The 22574-nt window shown below is 42.5% G+C and overlaps 1 protein-coding gene across 1 annotated transcript in view; it reads left to right on the top strand.

The window, feature by feature from the left end:
* Window positions 1–16716, top strand: part of REEP3 (receptor accessory protein 3) — a 69081-nt gene extending 52365 nt beyond the window's left edge. The window contains exons 6-8 of the mRNA XM_072995174.2: window positions 6367–6517; window positions 8065–8216; window positions 13118–16716. Of these exons, the coding sequence (XP_072851275.1) occupies window positions 6367–6517; window positions 8065–8216; window positions 13118–13174 (360 nt within the window). The 3' untranslated portion in view covers window positions 13175–16716. The remainder of the gene's footprint in view (window positions 1–6366; window positions 6518–8064; window positions 8217–13117) is intronic.
* The last annotated feature ends 5858 nt before the right edge of the window (window positions 16717–22574 follow it).

Below are 22574 nucleotides of genomic sequence, written 5' to 3'. Positions count from 1 at the left end.
TCCATTTTTCCGCCTGGCGGTTTGGAACCTCTCGTTCTCAGCTGCATTCCTATATCTTAAAATATTAGATTTATTCCTTCGTTTTTGACCTGGTTTGGCTATACGGACTACCCTCGCGCTTTTTCCTTCAAACTAGACGACATCGGTTCTTCTCTTTCTACTTCCCTCGGCTTTGACTCGGACTGTTTACGGACTTCTTTGCTTTCTCCTTCGAACTGTCGACGTCGGTGTCTTTACCAACCTATGTCCCCGTCCGGACCCTTTAGCAGGTGTGTGGTGTGCGATCGGAAAATCCCCCACCAAGACGGCCACGATACTTGTTTGTATTGTTTAGGGGAATCGCACAACTCCAAATCTTGCCCACACTGCAAAGCTTTCACTAAAGCCGCCCTTAAGGCTCGCCAACAGCGCCTTAAACTTCATCTGTGGGAGTCAACATTGTCTTCCACAGCGCCTTCGGGGGGAGAAATGGCTTCCACTTCCAGAGCAGCCCCCGTACAATTGGTGGTTTCCAAAGTCTCAAAAACGTCGAAGAAGTCCGCGGCGCCTAAGTCGACCACTCTTGCTTCGAACCCCGAGGCGCCGGCTCCTGCTCCACCGAAAGCAAAGCCATCGAAAACGTCGAGGGCCAAGGCGTCCGCCAAGCCTAAGGCGACGTCCCTTCAGTTGTCTCCAGCCTCCGGGTCGATACCTTCTCCGATCCTCGAGGGGTTGTCGAGACGCTTCGAAGCTTCGTCGGAGGCAGCCGTTCCACCTCCTTCTCGACGAATTGAACCCGTGCTGCCGGCGGGAATTTCATCCCCGACGCCGAGCCAGCTGGTTGGAGCCACTACTGGCCTAACTTCTGCCCCACATAGCCCATCTCCTGCGGGCCAGGGGTCGTCTCCTCTGTCGATCTCGTCCGTGCATTCCGGGTCGAGATCTTCACAAGATAAGTGTCCTCGCTCACCCGTGCGTTCGAGGTCGAAATCCCCTCGAGACAAACGTCCTCGCACGGAGAGGCACCGTTCCTCGAGTCGGTCCCCTTCTACCGACTGCTCGAGATCGAAATCTCCTCGACGGAAACGGTCGAAGAGGAAGCATCGAGCTTCGACCCAGCCTGACTCTTCCCACCGTTCGGAATCGAAATCTTCAAAGCGTAAACGCTCCAGGAAGAAGCGCAGATCCCATCGACGTCGTAGCAAGCACCGGCGTCGATCCTCTTCTTCCTATTCCGCGGACTCCGACCGACCCAAACGTCGTAAACATCATCGACGTCAACATGGTCGCTCGAGGTCCACTTCCTCGTCTTCGACGTCTGCGTCTCGAGATCGACATCATAAGACGATCCGGTACATTTATTTATCTTCTTCGTCGGAGTCCACCCGTCCTCGACGTCGACGTCGAGTTATACGCGTCGGGGCTAAGCCCCCTTCATTACCGGCTGCCCCTGCACCGCAACCAGTTCCTTCGACGTCGGCATCGACTGCGATTCCGTCACAGCCTCAAACAGCACCAGTCGGCGTCGAGAGACCACCTCCAAAAAAGAAAAGGGATGTGTTCTCCTCAGATCCAGATGAGGTGTCCACAGAGCGATCCTCCGACTCAGATCAAGAACAACCTCTGCCCCTGCCACCTCATGAGTTGCCCCAGGGAGATGTGGTTGTCTCGGACACTGGGGATCCTCACGCGTCTTCTCCATCTGAGGACTTCTCTTGCTACTCCCAGATGATGTCAAGGCTTGCAAAAACCCTGAAGTTGGACTTGAATCTTCCTTCACCTCCGGGTGAAGACTTATTCTTTGGGGACATTAAGAGGGATAGCACCGCTCCTCCCAGTATAGCCTTTGTGTCAGTGGTTATGGAGGCCATTAAGGAATTCTGGGCTCAGCCTGCAAATACTCCAAATGTTCCTCGTCGCACAGAGAACTTTTACAGAATTCATGGTGCTGACACCCAGTTTCTGCTCAAGCATCCAATTCCGAATTCACTCATTGTGGAAACAAGTTGCTCCAGACCATCTGTCAAAGCTCATGTTACCCCCGTTGACAAGGAGGGTAAAAAGCTGGAAATTATAGGCAGGAAAATATACTCCCTCATCACCTTGTTGCTCCGAGTCATCAATTACCAGACTGTGTTAGGGGCTTATCACAAGCAGCTCTGGCTCAAAGTCTTGCCAGGGCTGAAACTGATACCTGAAGACACCCGGCAAGTTTTTCTCAATTCATACGAGGAGGCCCAGACAGTATCCAAACATGAACTCCTCTCTATTCGCCATGCAGCAGAGATCGCTGCTAGAGTTCTTATGTCTGCCATTACTATCCGAAGACATGCTTGGCTACGTTCTGCAGACATACTGGATGATGTCAAATCTAAGGTTGAGAGCCTCGCCTTCGATGCTAGTGGCTTGTTCAATGAAAAGACTGACTCCCACTTAGAGGATCTCCACAAAGCCAAAAGGACAGCAAAGTCCTATTCTGTTCAAACTCAGTCTAGAAAAAGAAAACCTCAATGGCGTAAATCTTACGGCCAATATCAACAACCTTCTCAACAATACCGTCCTTATAAGCACTTACCTCAACAGCGTTCCGGTCAGTCCTCCTCTTCTGTTCAGGGATACCGGCCTCGTCACTCTCACCGTCGTCAATCCTTTAAACCACCTGGGAGAAAACAAAAACAGTATCTTTGACTTTCGTCCCCCCATACTCACTCATTCACCACCCACCACCCGTCTTCAGCCGTTTCTACACAACTGGTCTGCTATCACAACAGATACTTGGGCTCTAAGGATCATTCAATACGGTTACCGGCTGGAGTTTATAAAATCTCCTCCGCTAGGCTTCATAAATCGCTCCTCCTTCGATCCCTCGTTAGAGGGAGAAATCTCATCTCTTTTGGAAAAAGATGCCATCTATACAGTACCACCACACGACATACAACACGGGTTCTATTCCCGTTATTTTGCTGTATCAAAAAGAGGAGGAGGCATAAGGCCCATTCTCGATCTAAGACTCCTAAATACTTACCTGCGACCCAGACGGTTTCGAATGCTCACCTTAGAGTCCATCATGCACCTGCTGAAGAAAAACAACTGGTTCGTCCTTATAGATCTAAAGGACGCATATTTTCACATCACTATCCACCCCGACCACCGCAAATATCTTCGGTTCATATTTCAGGACACAATTTACGAATTCCAGGCCCTGCCATTCGGCCTGTCCACGGCTCCCCGAACTTTCACCAAGGTCATGGCCCCAGTGGCGCTTACCTTCGTCTCAGGGGCATCCACGTCTACCCTTATCTGGACGATTGGCTAGTGGTCTCCACGTCACAGAGACAATCCCTGAAAGACACAAAGTTCATCCTGCATCTCCTTCTCAATCTCGGACTCACTGTCAACAGAGAAAAATCCCAGCTCATCCCCTCCAAAACGGTACAATACATAGGGGTCTGCTTAGATGCCGTAAGGGGTCGTGCATTTCTCCCCCCAGAGAGAATACGCAAGATACAACGAGCCATCAGGAAATTCCAACCACGTGGCCGGGTGACAGCCCATCATGCCCAACACCTTCTCGGCCTGATGTCCTCTACCACACCGGCGCTAGCCCACGCTCGACTCAAGCTAAGGTCGCTCCAGTCATGGTTCCTGGCTCTTTTCGACCCCATGGTAGACAGCCAAAGGAAACGTCTTCGTGTCACGCCGGAGCTAGTCAGACAACTCCAGTGGTGGACGTACACACCTCACCTCAGGGTCGACCGTCCCTTTCGTCCACTCCGTCTCACCGTCCAAGTCACAACGGACACCAGTCCGTCCAGTTGGGGGGCACACTGCGCCCACCACACCATTCATGCCCTCTGGACTCCACAGGAGGCAATGTTCCACATCAATCACTTGGAACTGCTTGCGGTCATCAAGGCGTTCAGGTCGTTCCTTCCCCTACTACAAGGCCGCGGAGTTCAGCTAGTGACGGACAACACTACCACAATGCACTATGTCAACAAGCAGGGAGGAACTCGTTCTCAATCACTCCTGTACCTCTCCATCCTCCTCTGGGAGTGGTGTTACCGTCATCATTTCTATCCAGTAGCCATTCATGTGGCCACAGAGGACAATACAGTCACAGACACTCTGAGCAGACTGCAACACCAGACACACGAATGGGAATTGAACCCTCTGGTCTTCAAGGATCTTTGCCACCGGTGGGGGACCCCCGTGTTGGACGTTTTTGCATCCCCTCGGAATGCGAAATGCCCTAGGTATGCGTCCCGGGCCGGCCTCGGCCTACACTCTCTCGGCGACGCATTCATGATTCCATGGAATCAGGGTCTCTTATACATGTTCCCACCTCTTCCGTTGATACAGAGGTCCCTAGTGAGACTCCGACGTTCGATGACTCCGGCCATTTTCATTGCACCCTTTTGGCCTCGACAGGTGTGGTTCCCCACTCTAGTCAAGATGGCTGTGGATTCCAGAACTCTCCCCTTGTGGCCCGACCTGTTGACCCAGGACGCAGGCAAAGTCCTTCACCCAGACCTCGAAACGCTCCACCTGACAGCGTGGAAGATCGTCCCGAGATCAAGGAAGTCTTGAATAGTGCCGTCAAACCTTCCACGTCTCATTTGTATGCGTACAAGTGGAAAAGTTTTTTGAAGTTTACCCAGCAGAGGGGTCTCGTTCCGTCCCCTGTCTCTGTTTCAACGCTTTTACAGTACCTGCGTTACCTGTTTGACTTTAACCTTACTATTTCTACTATCAAAGTGTACTTGGCAGCTGTTGTTTTCTTCCAACCCAGAGGCTCACCCTCTTCCCAGCTTTTCTCTCACCCTACGATTAGGACGTTTTTAAAAGGCCTCTCTAATCTTCAACCTCCTATTCGTCCACCGATTCCGCAGTGGTCCCTTCACCTGGTCCTACATGCCCTTTCTAGGCCTCCATTTGAGCCCATGGCTACCTGTGACCTTAAGCTGCTCTCTTTGAAAACACTGTTTTTGGTGGCTATAACATCTGCTCGCCGGGCTAGTGAATTAGCAGCGCTTCGCTCTGATCAACCATTTCTTCAATTCTTCAGGGACAAGGTTATGCTCTACTTGGACGTTTCGTTTCTCCCTAAGGTGGTCTCGGACTTCCACGTGAATCAGCCGCTGATTCTGCCAACCTTGTTTCCCTCTCCGGCTACCGATGTTGAGCGCATGCTCCACATGCTCGATGTTAGACGATCCCTGGCCTTCTATGTGTCTAGAACCAAGGAATTTAGACAGGCGAACAGACTTTTCCTCTGTTACTTTGGTCCAAAGAAAGGCTGTCCAGCCTCGCCGTCGACACTCTCTAGGTGGCTTGTATCTACCATCACTCTCTCCTACGAGCTCAACCACAGAGACCCTCCAGAGGGACTTAGGGCCCACTCCACCAGGGCTATAGCCTCATCAACTGCTTTTCTGCGTGGCGTAGACCTGCCCGACATCTGCCGGTCCGCTACCTGGTCCAATGCCTCTACCTTCATAACCCACTACAGATTGGACATGAGGGCAAGAGATGAGACGAGATTCAGGAGGGCAGTGTTAACATCTGTTCTTCAGTGACAGCCCACCATCCGGTTAGTAAGCGTGCTAATCACCCTTTGTGTGCATTCACAGAAGACCACGATGAAGAAAGAAAGGTTACTTACCTGTAATGATGGTTCTTCAAGTGGTCATTCTGTGAATTCACACAATCCCGCCCGGCCTCCCCTCTGTCTGTCTGTCACTAGTATCTCTAATGGATTCAGGTACCTGTGGCGGACAAATGGAACTGAGGGACGGTTAGGCTGGGCGTGCGCAGTAGGGGTAGTCCTAAACATAGTTACTTTTCTCTTGCAGCTAGAGAATGTTCCGAGAGGACCAACGCTGGCACTGGGGTTAACCCTTTGTGTGAATTCACAGAATGACCACTTGAAGAACCATCGTTACAGGTAAGTAACCTTTCTATATTTAGCCTCCCATTCCATCAAACCTCCTCGCACTCTCTCATGTTGTGGCTCTTAGGTCTGTTTTCCAGACTTTCTTCTTAATGTAGTGGGATTAGGATAAAATTCACTTTGGCGTTAGGTAGGGCTGCTAGATAGGGTATGATATATTGGTACAAGTCATATCTGTTACTTTGCTCAAGACACAATCTTCTCATGTGTTATAACTAGTGAAGTACAGTACTATTTGCAAAGGTTATACATTAGAGCTCAGTTTCTGTGCGTGTTCACAGATACTTATATTCCAGAAGCAACTGCAAATACTTTATGTAATGTCATAGTGGAATTATGTATTTAACTCTTTCAAAGCAACTTTAGAGGGGGAAAACATTCATTCCTCTTACTGCAGGATTTCTCTCTTTTTTCTCTCTTCTTTAATATTGCAGGGTCAAGGGGCAATAACGGAGAAGTTGCGGAGTTTCAGTATGCATGACCTAACAGCTATACAAGGTGATGAACCAGTGGGACAAAGGCATTACCAAACATTACCTGATACCAAAAAAAGAGGCAAAAGTGGCACCACCAGTGAATCCTTAGGTTTGTATTTTACTGAAAAACTAGGGTACAGTATTGGGTTGGGTTTTTTTTAAATGGCATGTCTTGTTAAAAAGTGAGCAGTCGCATTAAAGTGAACACTTTTCTGGATGTTTAGGAGACCTTGTTTTTGTAAATTAGCTCAATATAGTTGTAGTTTCATGTTACTTGCTGACAGTTTGCTTCATATATACTCTCAGAAAAAAAATAATGGTCCTTCTGTCTCTGTTGAATTATTATATGGAGAATGAAGGGATGCATATTCTCTAAATGAGCACCACTTGCTTGTCGTGCTAGGGTCATATTGTACTATACAGGATAAAGCTCAAAATTTTCTAAAGTCACATTGCCTACAACAGGGTTAGCACAGGGTTGTTTAATACAATTCTGTTCAGTTCTGTAGTCACTTTGTGCTCTTTGTATTGAGCTGATAGTGTTTAATCCATCTGACGGTGATTTGCATAGGTTGTCTATGTTTTCAATAAGAAACATCTTTATTTTGATGAAATTAGAGTCTAAATAAGTCCCCCCATTTGTATATATGTGTGTGACATGTTTTGTGGTATATATAGTTGAACAAAGATTTTTTGGAGGTGAGTTAGTATCTTCTACTAATGGGTTCTTTATATTAGATAATATTGTGTTCAGCCCTGAGACACATGCTATGGCATTGCTATGTTTTCACAGCAGTTCCAGCTAAGCTACAGGGGAAATGGGAAGGTACCTAAATGTTTCAACACTATTGCTAAGATCCAGAAAGCTGCTTTAGCTTCACCCAAGGACTGGGTAGTTCAGTGAGTTAGGTAACTGATTGAAGAGCCAGAGGTTGGAAGTTCAGTTCCATGTAGTTGCATCCCGGAAGAGCCAGCTTGTGTGGCCTTGGTCAAGCTGCACAATCAAAGGATGCCCCCAAAAGAAGAGAATAGTAAATCACTTCTGAGTACTCCGTAACAAGAAAACTCTGAAGAGGTTGACCATGAGTCAGAATTGACAATATGATTATTATTTTGAGGACTAGCTGAAGTGGCTAGACTGTGGTATAATGAATAAAGTGACAGACTAGTACTTAGAAGTTCTTTAAATTCCTGTTCAGACATTGAAACTCACGGGAAGGGGGTTGTTGAGATTGGTAAAACCAATCCTTTAATAGCTCACTTACCTTGAAACCTCTGTTAGGGTCACTGTAAGTCAGTTCTGATCTGATGGCACATAATACACATACAAGAACAAAGTGTGCCCAATTAAAAAAACTTAGAAGTTTCTTTCCCTTTGAATAGTAGGTGTCCATGTCATCACAAATAGTGACTGAAAGCCCATTTCATTTCATAAGTAATGTTTTGTGGAAAGCTGCTCTCAGTAAACACATGGTCAGAACTGTTTCACATACATGGTTTAGTTGCACAGTTCTTTAGACCTCATCTTATAGTTAATGTTTAGAGGAAGAGAGAGTTATGCAAGTTTAACAACTTGAATTGTCTGCCTTTGTAAAAGTAAATAATAAGGAATTACTACAAATTACAATATTTAGAATTTTGACCTTATGATTTCAGGTTACAGTATTCCAGTGAAAAAAGATTCTGAAGATGATAAAACAGATGAAGACAGGGAGGGGACTTATTCTGAAGATGAGATGTTTGCTCAGAGAGGTCTTCGGAGAACCCAAAGTATGAAATCTGTAAAAACGATAAAAGGTCGCAAAGAGGCAAGTAAATGTCTTCTTGACAATTTAAACATCTATAGGAAGGATAATGATAATGCTTCTTACCCTAAAGATTTAGAAGTTTCTGTATATTGTTGCAACAGATGTGTCTTTTTCATTGAGAAGGAATGTTTTTCCAGTAGCTAGGAGCTATCTGTAAAATTCCCTAAATCCATTTAATTTGGGTTGCAGTTTTGCTACCTTGCTTTCTCTAATGAATGGACTGTGTTGGGTATGGAAGGATTATGACCATGTTGATTTTCGTGGAGTGTTTGATGAGTTTCAAAAGCATCATTGTCAGAGTTTGGAAATTAATGTCTTACTGTTAAATTTATTACTTTTTGGACCAACAAAAGAAAATAGCTAATTGCAATCTTAACATTCAAAACACAACATCTGGAAAGTAACTTCTGATTGAGAAAAACTTAGCTTGGTCTGTGAACATAAATGAACCTTAGCTAACATATATAGGAGTCTTAGGTATTTCTGAAGCCTTCTGGAAATCAGAGGGTTACATCACCAGGAACTCTAAGATTAGGAGCTATTATTTATTTATTTATTTTATTTTATTTACATCCCGCCTATCTGGTCGGGTGAGGACCACTCTAGGCGGCTAACAATCATAAAATAATACAATAATATATATATAAAGAATTCTAAGTGACAAAAACATTACGTTACATTACACAAAGCAAAAAACAGTAAGAGAGGAAAGAGGGTGTCAGGAGTTATCTGATGGGAAGGCCAGCTGACTACTATTAGTTGTATTTTCTTCAGCACAATACTATAAAGAAAGTATAGGATTGATTGATTTATAGAGCTTATAGACTGACTTGGCGAGAACACTATTTGGGGCGGTTTACATACATGAGCAAAACATACAACTAAAATAATAACCAAAATGCATGACACCACAAACTGATAAGAAAGTGTCTCGCAGCCTTGCTTTGCCAACATGTCAGGCAACTGTGAAAGAACATGGCAACTAATTCCTACTGCGGCCAAATCAATATAACTGTCAAACAAGAGTGGATACAGTGGGAACTGGTTTCATCTTCTATGAATCATGTCTGCTGGAGCAAAATCACAACCCAACAACTCCTTTACAAAGTAATCTCTCATGGATCCTCCCCTAAAAATCTCTCTAGATTGGAGAAAAGGGGTTAGTCTGTTCCTGAAGGCCTAATTGAGATGGCATGCCTCCTGCCAGGGTGACTGCAGAATTGCCTGTAACAGACCAGCAGCTTAATCTATGGGGTTATTTTTGGTGCCCCTGTTTAGCCCAGATTACTTTCCACATCGACTCCAGCTGACCACCTTTCCCCCACTCTTCTCCCCCCTACTTTTCCTCCATCCGTTCTGGGTTTATATGATTAGTCTGTGTCATGTGTTTTTTAGGGTTATTCTATTTTTATTTTTGTTTTCTATTTTATGTGTTGTAACCTGCCCAGATTAGTGCCGTGACACTAATGGGAGCAAGAGTATATTGAGCTAAGATATACAAGATAATACAGTGGCACCTCGACTTAAGAACTTAATCCGTATTGGGATTGCATTCTTAAGTCGAAACATTTTAAATCGAAGCACCATTTCCTATAGGAATGCATTGAAAGCCATTTAATCCAAATTAGAAGATTGGTATAGTGAAGTATGGGACAGCACATTAAATGATAAATTGACTACTGAATTTAAGATGAAAAGAGGGGAAATAAGTTCTAATATTGTTTATGCTATTTGGGGCAAATTTTTTGAACTTGTATTAGTGAAAGGAAAGGGGAAAGCCTCTAAACAACAATCTATACAATTTTGGAAAGGAAATCTGCAATAAAAATTGTTCAATGGGGTCCCGTGGGTATGGGGTGCACGTTAGAATGTAGTCTTAAACAGCACTATTTTTTGTATTTTTTGTTGTAATTGTTTTTCTCTTAAAAGTAAAAAAGTAAAAAAAAAGAAAAAGAAAACCATTTAGTCTATGTCTGCTGTTTTTCATTCTTAAGTCGAGGTGCTGTTCTTAAGTCAAAGCATTAGTTCTCATAGGAACTAATACAAAGCCGGTTAATCTCTATCTACCACTAGGGGGCGATTTTTTAAAAAATTATTATTTTGACCTAAGGTGAACTTAGGTCAAAAAAGGGGCAGGGAGGAGGGGTTTTTTCTTAAGTCAAGGCTCCGTTCTCAAGTCAAAGCAACTTTTTCCGAATGGAGCCGTTTTTAACTTGAATTGTTCTTATGTAGGGACGTTCTGAAGTCAAGGTACCACTGTACAGGCTGTCAGGAACTGCTGTTAGTCCAAAATATAGACTTTAGATTGTTTGTTGGGACGTGCTGTATAATATCTTTGCTTAAATAGCTATAACACTCAAACAGCTACCGTATTTGCCGGTGTACAAGGCGACTTTTTGGCCCTGAAAAACATGCCTCCAAGTGGGGGGGGTTGTCTTATACATTGGGTGCACTTCAACCCCAACAGCCCAGAGCGGGTATATCCGCGTGCCCCTGACAGCGTGAAGCCGAATCGTGTCTCCAAGCGCCCCTCCAGCGGCTGACTCCGAAAGCCAGGGCACCACGTCCCTCTGTTCAGCAGCTCCAGTCTAGGAGGGAGCTCCCCCGAATCAAAGCCCAGGCAGAGCTCCACCAATATTCCCAACTCCCAAAAATGCCGCTCCCGGTTCTCGGACCCGACAGTTCTCCCACTGTTCGAGCTGCTCAAGTTGGTCTCCCTGCAGGCACAATCCACTGAGCTGGTTTTCGAAAGTATCTCTCCCCGCCTTGTCTCGGCTGGTCTCTCCGGTTTGTCTCGCTGGTCCTCCGGAGGGAAAGAGAGTCACCTAGGCAGCAGAGTCCTCCAGGCAACAAACGGAGACAGCACTTCTCTGTTTTGTCTCACTGGTCCTCCGGAGGGAAAGAGTCGCCCTGGCAACAGAGTCCTCCAGGCAACAAATGGAGAAAGCACTTCAAAGCGTTTCAGATGCTTTGAAACAGACCCCTCACAACCCCAGACATTTGGTGTGTGGATGGTGTGCGGAAGAGGGAGTAGTCTTGTACGGCGAGTATATAAGGATCTCTATATTTTGAGTGGAAATGTTGGGGGGTCGTCTTATACGCCCAGTCGCCTTGTACACCGGCAAATACGGTAACTGTAATCATACGCTGGTGCCCATTCACAGTACTGATGCTGAATTCTAAACACCTGTGTGACTTTGGACCAGAATACTTAGAGGATGGCATGCACATTTATAAATATCTTTTTCAAGGATCACCCTCAAAGATATTAAAGTCTTTCTTTGCATTCCCAAACTCTCTCTTGAAATACACTCACATTGAACAGGATTGTATTCTGCTTGAGGGACCTTGTTATGAAGGTATGGAAGTGTCATTGGTCAATGTAAAATTTTGTAAAATGGAGCATAGTAGATTGGCAAAAGAAATTCTTGGGATAGTGCAGTTTTATAGCTTAAAAGCTCCTGGATATTTAAAAGCAGACTATGCACTGTTTTAGTTGACCATGCTACCATAACTAGATGAATCAGCTTATTTTACTTTATTATTTTATTATTTTTTATTTATTTTATTTATATCCCACCTATCTGGTCGGTTAAGACCACTCTAGGTGGCTAACAACATAAAATAGAACAGTGAAAATATATAAAGCAATTTTACATAAAAATAGACATAATAAAATAGACAAATAGAAGGGAGAAAGAGGGCATCAGGGATTGACTGGAGGGAAGGCCTGCCGAAACATCCATGTTTTAAGTTGATTTTACTTTAGTTCCAAGGCTGTATCTGTCTATTTTCTTTCTCTGTCAGTATTTTTCAGGTTGTTGTGTTGATTCCATCTTATTTATGGTTAAACAATCAGGATTTAGTGGTGTGTTTTTCTCATGTCCTATTTCTTATCGGAAGTGCACCCCACCAAGATACCCTCTAATTTTCAGCCCTCGCATGTATGACTCCACCTTCCCCCCCCCCTCGCAGGGTTCCGTCACAACCAGAACCAAAGGGCTGAAAACTATTGCTGTATGGAAGGAGATGGAGTTGTGCGCATGCTGGCACATGCCTTAGAAGCAACCTTGCACCCCACACACTTTTAAAGTTTTATTCAAGAGACGGTTGGTTGGAAATGAACAAGATGGACTCAGAACCTGCTGACATCCTTTATTTGTTTGTTTGTTTATTGCATTTATACCCCGCCCATCTAGTCAAGTGACTACCATGAGCAGCTTCCAACACATATAATAACAATATAAAATATAACAACATTTAACCATCAATAATAGTTATTCAAGATGGAAAGAAATAGGGGGGAAATAAATAAAAAAATCAAATAATAGCTATGGGGAACATGATCCTTCTGTATCATGTTTAAAGGAGGAGAGGAGAATGTGTTTGGGGTCAAACAGACTAGGGTGAGAGGACTATATTGTTCCAGATAGTTTTTGATCTCTTAATTGTGCTTGTGTAGAAACTGACTTGTTTATATTCCTTTCTACTTCAGATCTTGCTTTGCCAGATTTCTGTTACGTCATAGAGTAGTTTTTATGAGTTTAGAAGGTAGTGAAATTCAGGGGAACACAAATAATAGTCGTTGAATATTACTAACATTTCATATTTTTAGCATTAACTTGGCAGGCATTTGAGTGTAACAGTATTAGGCATTTAGAGAGGAAATATGTAATTCCAAAAATATTCATTTTCAGGCTACTGATGGTTTCAGGATGCTTTTATTGTACAACATTTAGGTTTTCTCTTTCATTTCTGTCCCTGTACTGGATGCATCTCTTATTCAAGTCCTTCCTCTGATAGATTGGAACCTGTTTCAGGGCTGTCACATCAGATGCATGTTTTTATTTTATTTTATTTTTTGGCTACCCTAAACACTTTTTTGCTTCTGTTTGTTTCAGGTGCGGTATGGATCATTAAAATACAAAGTGAAGAGAAGACCACAAGTGTACTTCTAAGAGACCTTCACAGCTCAGCTTAAATCAAACTACTGTATTAGATGCTTCCTTGTAGGCCAGTTGCAGTGGGCCTATATGCTGTGCATTCCCATTGTCTGAAGGGAGATTCTTGGCATCTAGGAGGATTTCTGTTATCATAGTGAAGCTTTTTCCTCACAACAGAAGAGACGGGGGAAAACCTGACATGTACAGTGCTTTGCATGCAGATTTGAATAGCTAGCCACTATGTTGTGTATTTATACATACTAAAAATTCAACCATGGTGGCAAGAATTTATTGCTTTAAAAGGTGAAGTACATGATGTGTTTAGTCTGAGTTTTTAAAAATAATTGCTAACATGGGTAGGTAGCACTTTAGTCTTATTTACTTCATAAATGAAATAATTTAAATGAGTAAGATTTTTAATTGTGACTCTCATGGCTGAGCATTTTTAATGGTTTTGTGGATGTCTAACATCAATGAAAATTGCACACTTGCAGAATTTTTTTTACTGTATTTGGAAAGCTTGTACTTGAATAAGTTACAAATCCAGAGTCTTAAAATACTCTTAAAGTCAAGTGTTAAGAGAAATGAATATGGAGGAAATAAATAGAATTTGGAAGTTATCATAACAGCTAGGATCCAAAGAGCTTCTTAGGTTCATGAAATGGGTTTCTACTACCCATTGGAATGGATGCCTGGTGGCTGCCCCGCCTGAAAAGCTGCTTTTTGGCACTTATTACCTAAATGATATGACGTGGCTGCTGTTCAGTCTAAAGATCTCTTGAACGCACAGAACTATTAATGGTTGTTTGGAGGTCTGTGTTGCTTTGTTGTAATGATTTAAATATAGCATGTGCACATAGTCTGACTGATCACTTGATCCATTTCTTTGTCTCTTTCTGCACACTCAAACATACTGATTTGTGGTGCTGCGTTTTCAGTGCATTGTTCTCCAGGAAACATAGGAAACTTTTATACCACATCAGATCTTTGGTCTATCGAATGTGCTGTCAACAGTGGCTGGCAGCAGCTCTCCAGGTGTTCAGATAGGAATTTTTACCAGCAACTACTGGAGATGGCAGGGATTAAACATGGGCCTCCTACACGTGAAGCATGTGCATTGCCAGTTAATATTATCCTTGAAGCAGCTTCCTCCTGTGACTATACTGGTGCATGTGGGAAGATGCAGCTAAACAAATTGGTTCAGGTGCCTTTTCTGCAAGTTAAAAGTCTAGCATACAGAGAAAGGAATTTGAGGACAAGTTGAATACCAAAAATATTCAAAGCTTTCTATCAGATACTGGTAGTCAAACATTTTACCATGAACTAATGTCTCCAGATTTTAAAAAAATGTAAAAAAAAAAAAAAAGCAACTCTTCATGCTACTTTCATCTGTGAGTTTCTATGAGTTTCTGATGTTGGTTTTTAAAATCACCTTATGTATGCTTTATATTTTTCACTGTACGTTTGGTTTTGTGTGGTCATTTGTTCTCATGTGGCATTGCTGAAGGCTTTATTTTGGGACAGTGCTCAAAACTGAAAGCCATATTAGGAACACAGAGTAACTGGATTGTTGGACTGATGAAAGAGTCCCATTTGTGTAAAGCCAGCATAATCTGTAGAGGTTGTAGTAACTTGACACATTTCTATAATGATCTTAGTGTGGTTTCAAGGCAGCACTTTTAATGCTTTTAACCCTTAAGTTTTCACTACTTAAACACTGGCTTGCAAAATGTTGTTTTTTCTAGATTTCTGAAGGATGGCCAGCCTTTCCTGGTCAGATAAATTCTCCTGTCTGTTGGGATCACTAGAAGTTTTAGCATTCCATTTAGATGTAGGAATCATGTCAAGTCCCCAGTCATTAAATGCAATTAAATAAATAAATGTGATTCACATTTTAGGTGTGGATCATGGCTCTGAGTGTTGAAACCATTTAACTGAACACTTGAAAAAACGCTGCTCTTGTATCATTTGGTACTTGGCTTTAATGAAAGGCAAATAGATTCCAAAGAAATATAATGTACTTGCTGCATATAAACTTTCACAAAGTCCATATGGTATACATAAAAGTTGAACAGAATTTTTATTTTATGCAGTGTAGGGAGTGTCTCTTCCCTTAGCATTTATGCTGAAAACTGGCAACCTGCACAGTATGAGGAACTAAGTGCCTATTTTCTCCCTACCGCCGTAAGCCTCAGAAATAGAATTTAATATAGAGTGCCTGTCATTACATTTCATTGGCTTTTGCTGTGGTTACATTCAGTGTAAGGAGGATGAAGTGTGATGTACAAATCAGAAAAGTGAAGTCCAGATGACTGGTTCTAGTCTTACCTTTCACAAAGTCTTCCTCTCCTTAATAGATCTTAATGACAAATCTCTGGAAGTTCTTTCTTAAAAGGACACCTGGTTCTTTGATGTGATGGCAAAAAATAGTTCTAAAATAAGAGGCACCTTGTGACCCTTTGGTTAAGGTTTTATTACACCTCCCATGATATCTCACCATTGTCTCTTGCTAATGTGATGGAAGTTGCAATCCTGCAATAACTGGAGGACAAGAAGCTCCTAAGAAATCCAGTGTCTGCATCATAATGTGTTCCATTCACATAACACAGTAATAGGACGAACAAGCAATCCTTCCAATGTTCTTCTTGCTCTTATGCTACTGATTTAACAAAGTAACTTCAGAGAAACTGCATAGGAAGCAATTGTGAAATGATGAATTTTGACATTTCAGCTATTTCTGAATTGATCCAAAGCAGAGCCTTGCCTGGGTGTTTATACAAGAGATAGACAGGCCTAATGGCTACTTTGTACATTATGTTATTAATCTGTATTGCTACACTATGAACATAGTGTATACTTAGCATATATTAGAGGCAGTTGCACTTCAGAGGGCTTTTCATTAGCCAAATCTTGTGGCCGGTCCTTGTGTGAGGCTCAAGATCTGAATCCAGTTATTAATCTCACCTAAAGTAGACCAATTGATTCAACAGCACGTACAATTCCATTGATTTGACAAGTCTTGTTCATTTAACTCTAGCTGGGATTAACAATTGGATTCCAGACCCAGACTACTCCTCGCAAGACCCAAGGAAAATAGATGTGGCATCCTGGTCAGATGTCACTGATAATTGTTTTTTCTATGAACTGAACGAAAGGCAGGTCCCTATTCCCCAACCACCTTTTTTTTATTCAAACAGTAGCAAGGAAGATACTATTATAAATGTAAATGCACGTTTTGATAATACCATGCCAGAATTACGATATTTTGAAAAGATAGAGGGCTTCTGCTAGGTCATTATTCTATGAAGCATTATGTAAAGAAGCTGTATGCAAAGAGTGCAGTTTCAACATTTGGATTCATCTTCACTTTAAAGACTGCAAATGTTAACTTTCTTGACTAAAAATAATTTGTCAACTTGTTTACATATTTGTAGTACTGAACAAAATATTTTTAGCATTTTGTACTGATATTTCTTTACCTTTGTAAACACAGTTTTTGAAGGTGCAATGGTTCTTTATTTCTAAAAAAAAGTACATAATAAAACAAGTACTCTCAATGTTTCTGTCTTATTATTTGGGTACTGCACAGATTAAAATGTAAACATCAATGGCGGGTATCACAAATCCAAATCAGATAAATTGTGCCAGCTGCAAGCTGTTGTTTGTTTTGCATCAAGTAGGAATATTCTCAGGAAAATATTCTGGGCCAGATTCAGTTTATTCAGACAGGCATCTGTATAAATTTTACAAGATCTCTTAGAAAATCTTTTAAGTCCTTATTTCATGGTACACAATTCTCTATATTTTTATCTAAGATAGGGTTTGGGAGGGGGAGTATTTATTTATTTATTTACTTACTTACTTAACTTATATGCCACCCACACTACCCAAAGGTCTCTGGGTGGCTTACACCAATTTAAATGTAATAAAACGATAAAACAATTAAAATACAATTAAAAATACAATACTCTAAAAATTGCCATCAGGATCCACAGTTGACATTACTTCAATTAAAAATCTGGAACAGGAAGGTTTTGACCTCGCGCCGAAATGTCATCATCAGAGCCAGACGAATCTCACTCGGGATGGCGTTTCATAGTCTGGGGGCAGCTATCGAAAAGACCCTTTGTCTACAACCCATCCCCCTTACTTCCTTGAGGGATGGCTCTTTCAGGAGGGCCCCCTGCTAGATCTTCATTGCCGGGTAGGTTCATATGGAAAGAGGAGGTCCTTCAGGTATCCAGGGCCCAAGCCGTTTGTACGTTAAAACAAACACTGAATTGGGCCCGGGCAGCGACTGGTAGCCAATGTAATTTGAACAGGATTGGCCTGATGTGTTCCCTAGTGGTCCCACCACTCACCAGCCACGCAGCTTGATTATGAACCAGTTGCAGTTGCTGGACCGTCTTCAAAGGCAGCCCCACGTACAGCTCATTGCAGTAATCTATATGGGATGTTACCAGCTCATGCATAAGTATCATGAGGCTGCTTGTACAGGTAGGGTCGTAGCTGGTATAATTTCTGCAGCTGAAGGAAGGCGCCCCTGGCCACCGAGTACACATGGGCTTCCAGAGTTAAACTGGGGTCCAGTAGACCCTGTCCCTTAGGGGGAGTGCAACCCCATTCAGGGCAGGGAAGTGGCCCTCTAGCCTGTCTGGTGAAGCACCCAGTAACAGCATTTCCATTTTGTCTGGATTGAGTTTCAATTTATTAACCCTCATCCATTCCATTTATCAGGTCCAGACACAAGTTCAGCACAAACCACTTCACCTGGACTGGTGAAAAACGAGAGGTAGAGCTGAGTGTTGTCAGCATATTGCTGACTCCTCAGCCCAAACCTCCTGATGACCTCTCCCAGCGTTCCATGTAGATGTTAAACAGCATGGGGGACAGTATTGAGCCCTGAGAACCCCATGACATAAACACCATGGGGCAGAGCAACTATATCAGACTTTTTGTGGCGTCCACTCCAAACATAATTATGTCCAGTGAAATAACTCTATTTAATCTGTTCCAGCAAAAATGACCAAGTGTCACACAATTAGTTTTTAGGAGACTTCAATTGTATATCGGTTTACCTGCACTCAGCACCATTTAATGCGGTGGTAGTTCTGAGAAAACAGTATTGTGCTGGAACTATATGATTTTACAGCTCTGATCTGTAAGCCTTTTATGTTGCCACAATAGGCTACATTGCCTTCAAAATGTACTGCTTTTACTGGCCTTTTTTGATGTATTACAACCAATGCTTCCCATTATCTTACAGGAGGAATCCAGAATTTGTGCTTGTTCCAGATGCACAACTGTCATCCTTGCCCATTGGCCATGCTGACAGAGCTTTTATGAGTTACAGTGGACCCTTGACTTACAGACGGCTTGACTTACAGACTTTTTGAGTTACAGACTTCTCTGGCTGCAAAATTTAGGTTTGACTTGCAGCCCGAGAATTGACTTACAGACCAGAAAAAACCCAAAATGGAACAAAAACGGCCTGTTACGGGATTAATCGGTTTTCAATGCACTGTAGGTCAATGGAGACTTAACTTACAGACTTTTTGACTTGAGAACCGCCTTCCAATACAGATTAAGTTCTCAAGTCAAGACCCCACTGTATAGGCTAGAACATTTGGATAGGTGCAGATTCTCCACTCTGACATGATTTTTTGGTAGTGCAGCTTAATTCCTTCCAGCTACTTACAGTGGTGCCTCGACTTACGAACGTACGTACTTACAACTATTTCGAGCTCCGGCAGCAAAATTTTGCTTCTACTTGCGACCGGAGCTTCCACTTACGAACAGAAAAAGGAAGGAAATTCAAATTTCTTTATATTTGTTTTTTTTCCTTTTTTATATATTTATTTAGGAACAGGGATAAAGGGTACAAAAAGAAAGAGGGGATAGAGAAGGAAAAATGGTTTTGGGGGATAGGAGAGCATAAAGTATAACATCATCCAATCAATTCATATTACTAATACATATCAACTTTTTGCTTTTTCACAGTTTGATTACCCTCCTGCTTTTATCTTATCATTTAATTTTAATTTTATTCTATGTTATTCCAACATTGTCTGGTAGCTGCTGCCATTTATACAATACATCCCATCGTTCAGTTTCTTTTTGAATTGAACAGTCTTTCAGCCCATCTGACAGAATATCCATTTTTTTCACTTCCCATATTTTCACCATAAGATTGTCTGGTTTCAGTATCTCTGCCTCCTTAAGATTTTTGTCATAATGCTTTTTAATTTTGGAAGCTGCATGGGTCACTGGATAACTCTCTACTGCATTCATATTACCTGGTGTCATGTCTAATACAGACGATTCTAAAGTTTGTACAACTTCATTTAAGTTTTGTTTGGCATCTACTGTCCCCTCTTTCGTCCCTTTCATCAAATCTTCTATTTTGCTAAGACCTGCATTCACTCGCTGGAACCCTGTTAATATTAGCCTTTGTATATTAATCTGCCATTCCTTTTCTATTTCTTGCACCACTATTCCAGAACTTTGGGATTAAACAGACCAAGTCTCCATTTGTTCTTTTGAATTTTTGGGGTCCATCTCAGGCTTTGGGGTTTATATAAATACCACAATAATCACCCCCTAGAAATCCTTCCACAATTTTATCAACAATTCAAACCCCTCATCATAAACCTCCCCTTAGATCTCCCTCCAATCTTTATCCAAATATTGTAATATAAAAATCAACTTTTAGCCCAGCAAATACAATATCAAATAGAACCGTGACGCAGTTATTTCTTCTTCTCCTGGGTTCAGCAAGCTTCTGTTATTAGACACACGTGGTCTGCAGTCCGACAAACAATCATAAAGTCTCAAACTGTCCAGTAGATTGTCCTTGGAGCTCGTCTTGTGATCTTCATTAACCCCTTAATGCTCCTTAGTCCAGTCGGCCACGTCAGCTCCTTCTCCCGAAAACCACCAGATTCTATTATTTATAGTTCCCAAAGTCCAGAGAAGGCAAAGAGTAACGTATCCCAGCCACACTGCATCCACCGAAGTCTCTTAAATCCAGTCAGACGGTGTTGCTGTCTGGGATTCTTCTCCAGAAACATAAGATTTATTTTTCCATCTCAGACTCTCGGCTTTAGAATCAGCCTGGTGTTTTAAGAGTTCACTTGGAGAAGCTTAGTTTCGCTTTTGAGTCAGACTGATAAGATAAACCCGCCGCTGCATTTATTCTTTCAGCCAAATATTTTCATTCTTATTTCAGCTTAATGAGGCTGTTTCTTAAATCAGAGGCTTCAGCTTACTTACTTGTTATATATTAGTTTATATTGATTGTTCTCCTCTCCCCCGGTAAAGGGTTCCTCGCGGCTCAGTGCCAAAAAATGGCGCCCGCTCCAGTCCGTGCACGGTGATTTCTTCAGAAGAAAAAAGTCCGGGTCTGCCTCCCTTTCTTCTCCTTCTGCTGCTCACCATCTGCTTCAGAGAGACTTCTTCTAGACTCTCCTTTGATCCCCATTTCAAAAGGGGGATCCCGGGCCGGAGGGTTCCAGTTTTTTCCAGAGAGCTCTTCTCTGGAGTTGCTGGCAGCACCGCAACAAAGCCCCGCCTCCGGAAATTCAAATTTCTAACTGTAGGTGGTGATGAGGCTGCTTCTTTGTAGCTCTTTCGCCCCAGCAGTTAGAGAGTGTGCATCGGAGGAGGCTCGGGACTGCCTTGCTTCTGCTTCGGAGTGTGTGTGTGTGTTTGCAGGGAGGCTTCGGGCTGCCTGTTAAGGAAAGGTGCTGTTTTTTGCTTTTTAAAAACTGTTCTGGGTGTTTTTGCAGCGTGGTTTTGAGTTGGGGGGGTTATGTTTCTGTGCTGTGATGGGCCTTGGGGGGTTGGTTTGTTTTTTTGAGTTTTTTCTCCCCATTTCCAATGGGCCAGGGGTTGTTGCTTTTTGGAGTGTTTTTCCCATTTCCTATGGGTCTTGGGGGGTTGTGTTTTTTTTGTTCCCCCCCATTTCTGATGGGTCTTGGGGGGTTGGTTGCTTTTGGGGGTTTTCCCCCATTTCCGATGGGTCTTGGGGGGTTTGTTTGTTGGCTTCCCCCCCAGTTTCGATGGGTGTTGGGGGGATTGGTTGCTTTTGGAGTGTTTTTCCCCCATTTCCAATGATTCCCACATGCTTCCCTTGCTTTTTCCTTTGTTTTCTTTGCCTTTCCAACCTGGTCTCTGTGTTCTCAGTGCATTTCTGATCTGCTCCATTTGTTTTCTGTGCATTTCCAATGGGTCTTGCATGCTTGATTGCTTCCCCCCCCCCCCGCCCTTTGGCCAGAAGGGACTAATCGCGTTTCCAATGAGTCTTGCAGTGATTTTGTTTTGTTGGGGGGGGGGGTGATTTTTTTTCTTTAGCCAGAATGGATTAATTGTATTTCAATGCATTCCTATGGGAAATGGTGCTTAGACTTACAACTATTTTAACTATTTTCCATCTTCTGGAACGGATTATGGTCATAAATCGAGGCACCACTGTACTTCATCTGTGTTTACCACATACCCTTTGATAATTTTGGAGGATTTAGCATGATATATTTTGTTGCAGAAGGTTCCTATATGGCTTCTGCTGCACTAGAGCTTGGAAGCATATATTTATCATGTGGTATCCTACCCTTTCCTCAAGTCGCTTAACAATACTTTAAAGTTGGTCAGGCTGAGTGAAATTGTTCCAAGATCAGCCAGTGAGCTCCATGGCTGAACAGGGATTTGTATACAGTGGACCCTCGACTTACAGACGGCTCGACTTACAGACTTAAAAACCAAAATGGGACAAAAATAGAATAAAAACCGCTGGTTATGGGATTAATCGGTTTTCAATGCATTGTAGGTCAATGGAGATTCGACCTAGAGATGTTTCGACTTGCAGCCACCATTCCAATACAGATTAATTCCTTAAGTAGAGGGTCCACTGTAATTCCTTACAATAGGAAGAGTTAGAGGGATGATTACTGTATCCCAGTGTACTATTTTTTTAAAAAAAGAAATCATATCTTACTTTTATATGTCCAAAATAAAAAAGGACTAAACTTTTCAGTTTTACTCTGTAGCTGTAACAGGATGAGTGAATATTCTTCAGTAAGCACAAAGAAGTACAAGATTAATGTGATCTAAGATGTTCAAGTCGTCTGATGTCCAGTAGTCACCATACATTATCTTAACAAAATTGTCTTCTGGCAAAACTTCTAAGAGTGATAGCTGGTAATTGCCGTTTTCCAAAATGGAGCTAGGCTTCCACAACTTTTTGCTGCATTTAAGCAACTGATGTTCACCTCCCCTTGTAAATGGTCTTTTGAAACTATTACAGTTTCAAATAAATAAGGAGTAAAATAGGACTCTGGGTCAAGGAAGAACCAGTCCTAAGCTGCTTTGTTCTTCCTAAACTAATTCCATTGCCCTTTTTAGAATGATCATAATTTGA

Source organism: Pogona vitticeps, chromosome 3, assembly GCF_051106095.1.
Source record: "Pogona vitticeps strain Pit_001003342236 chromosome 3, PviZW2.1, whole genome shotgun sequence".
Taxonomy (NCBI): domain Eukaryota; kingdom Metazoa; phylum Chordata; class Lepidosauria; order Squamata; family Agamidae; genus Pogona; species Pogona vitticeps.
The sequence above is the reverse complement of the archived record's forward strand: the minus strand, read 5'-3'. Positions and strand labels throughout refer to the sequence as shown.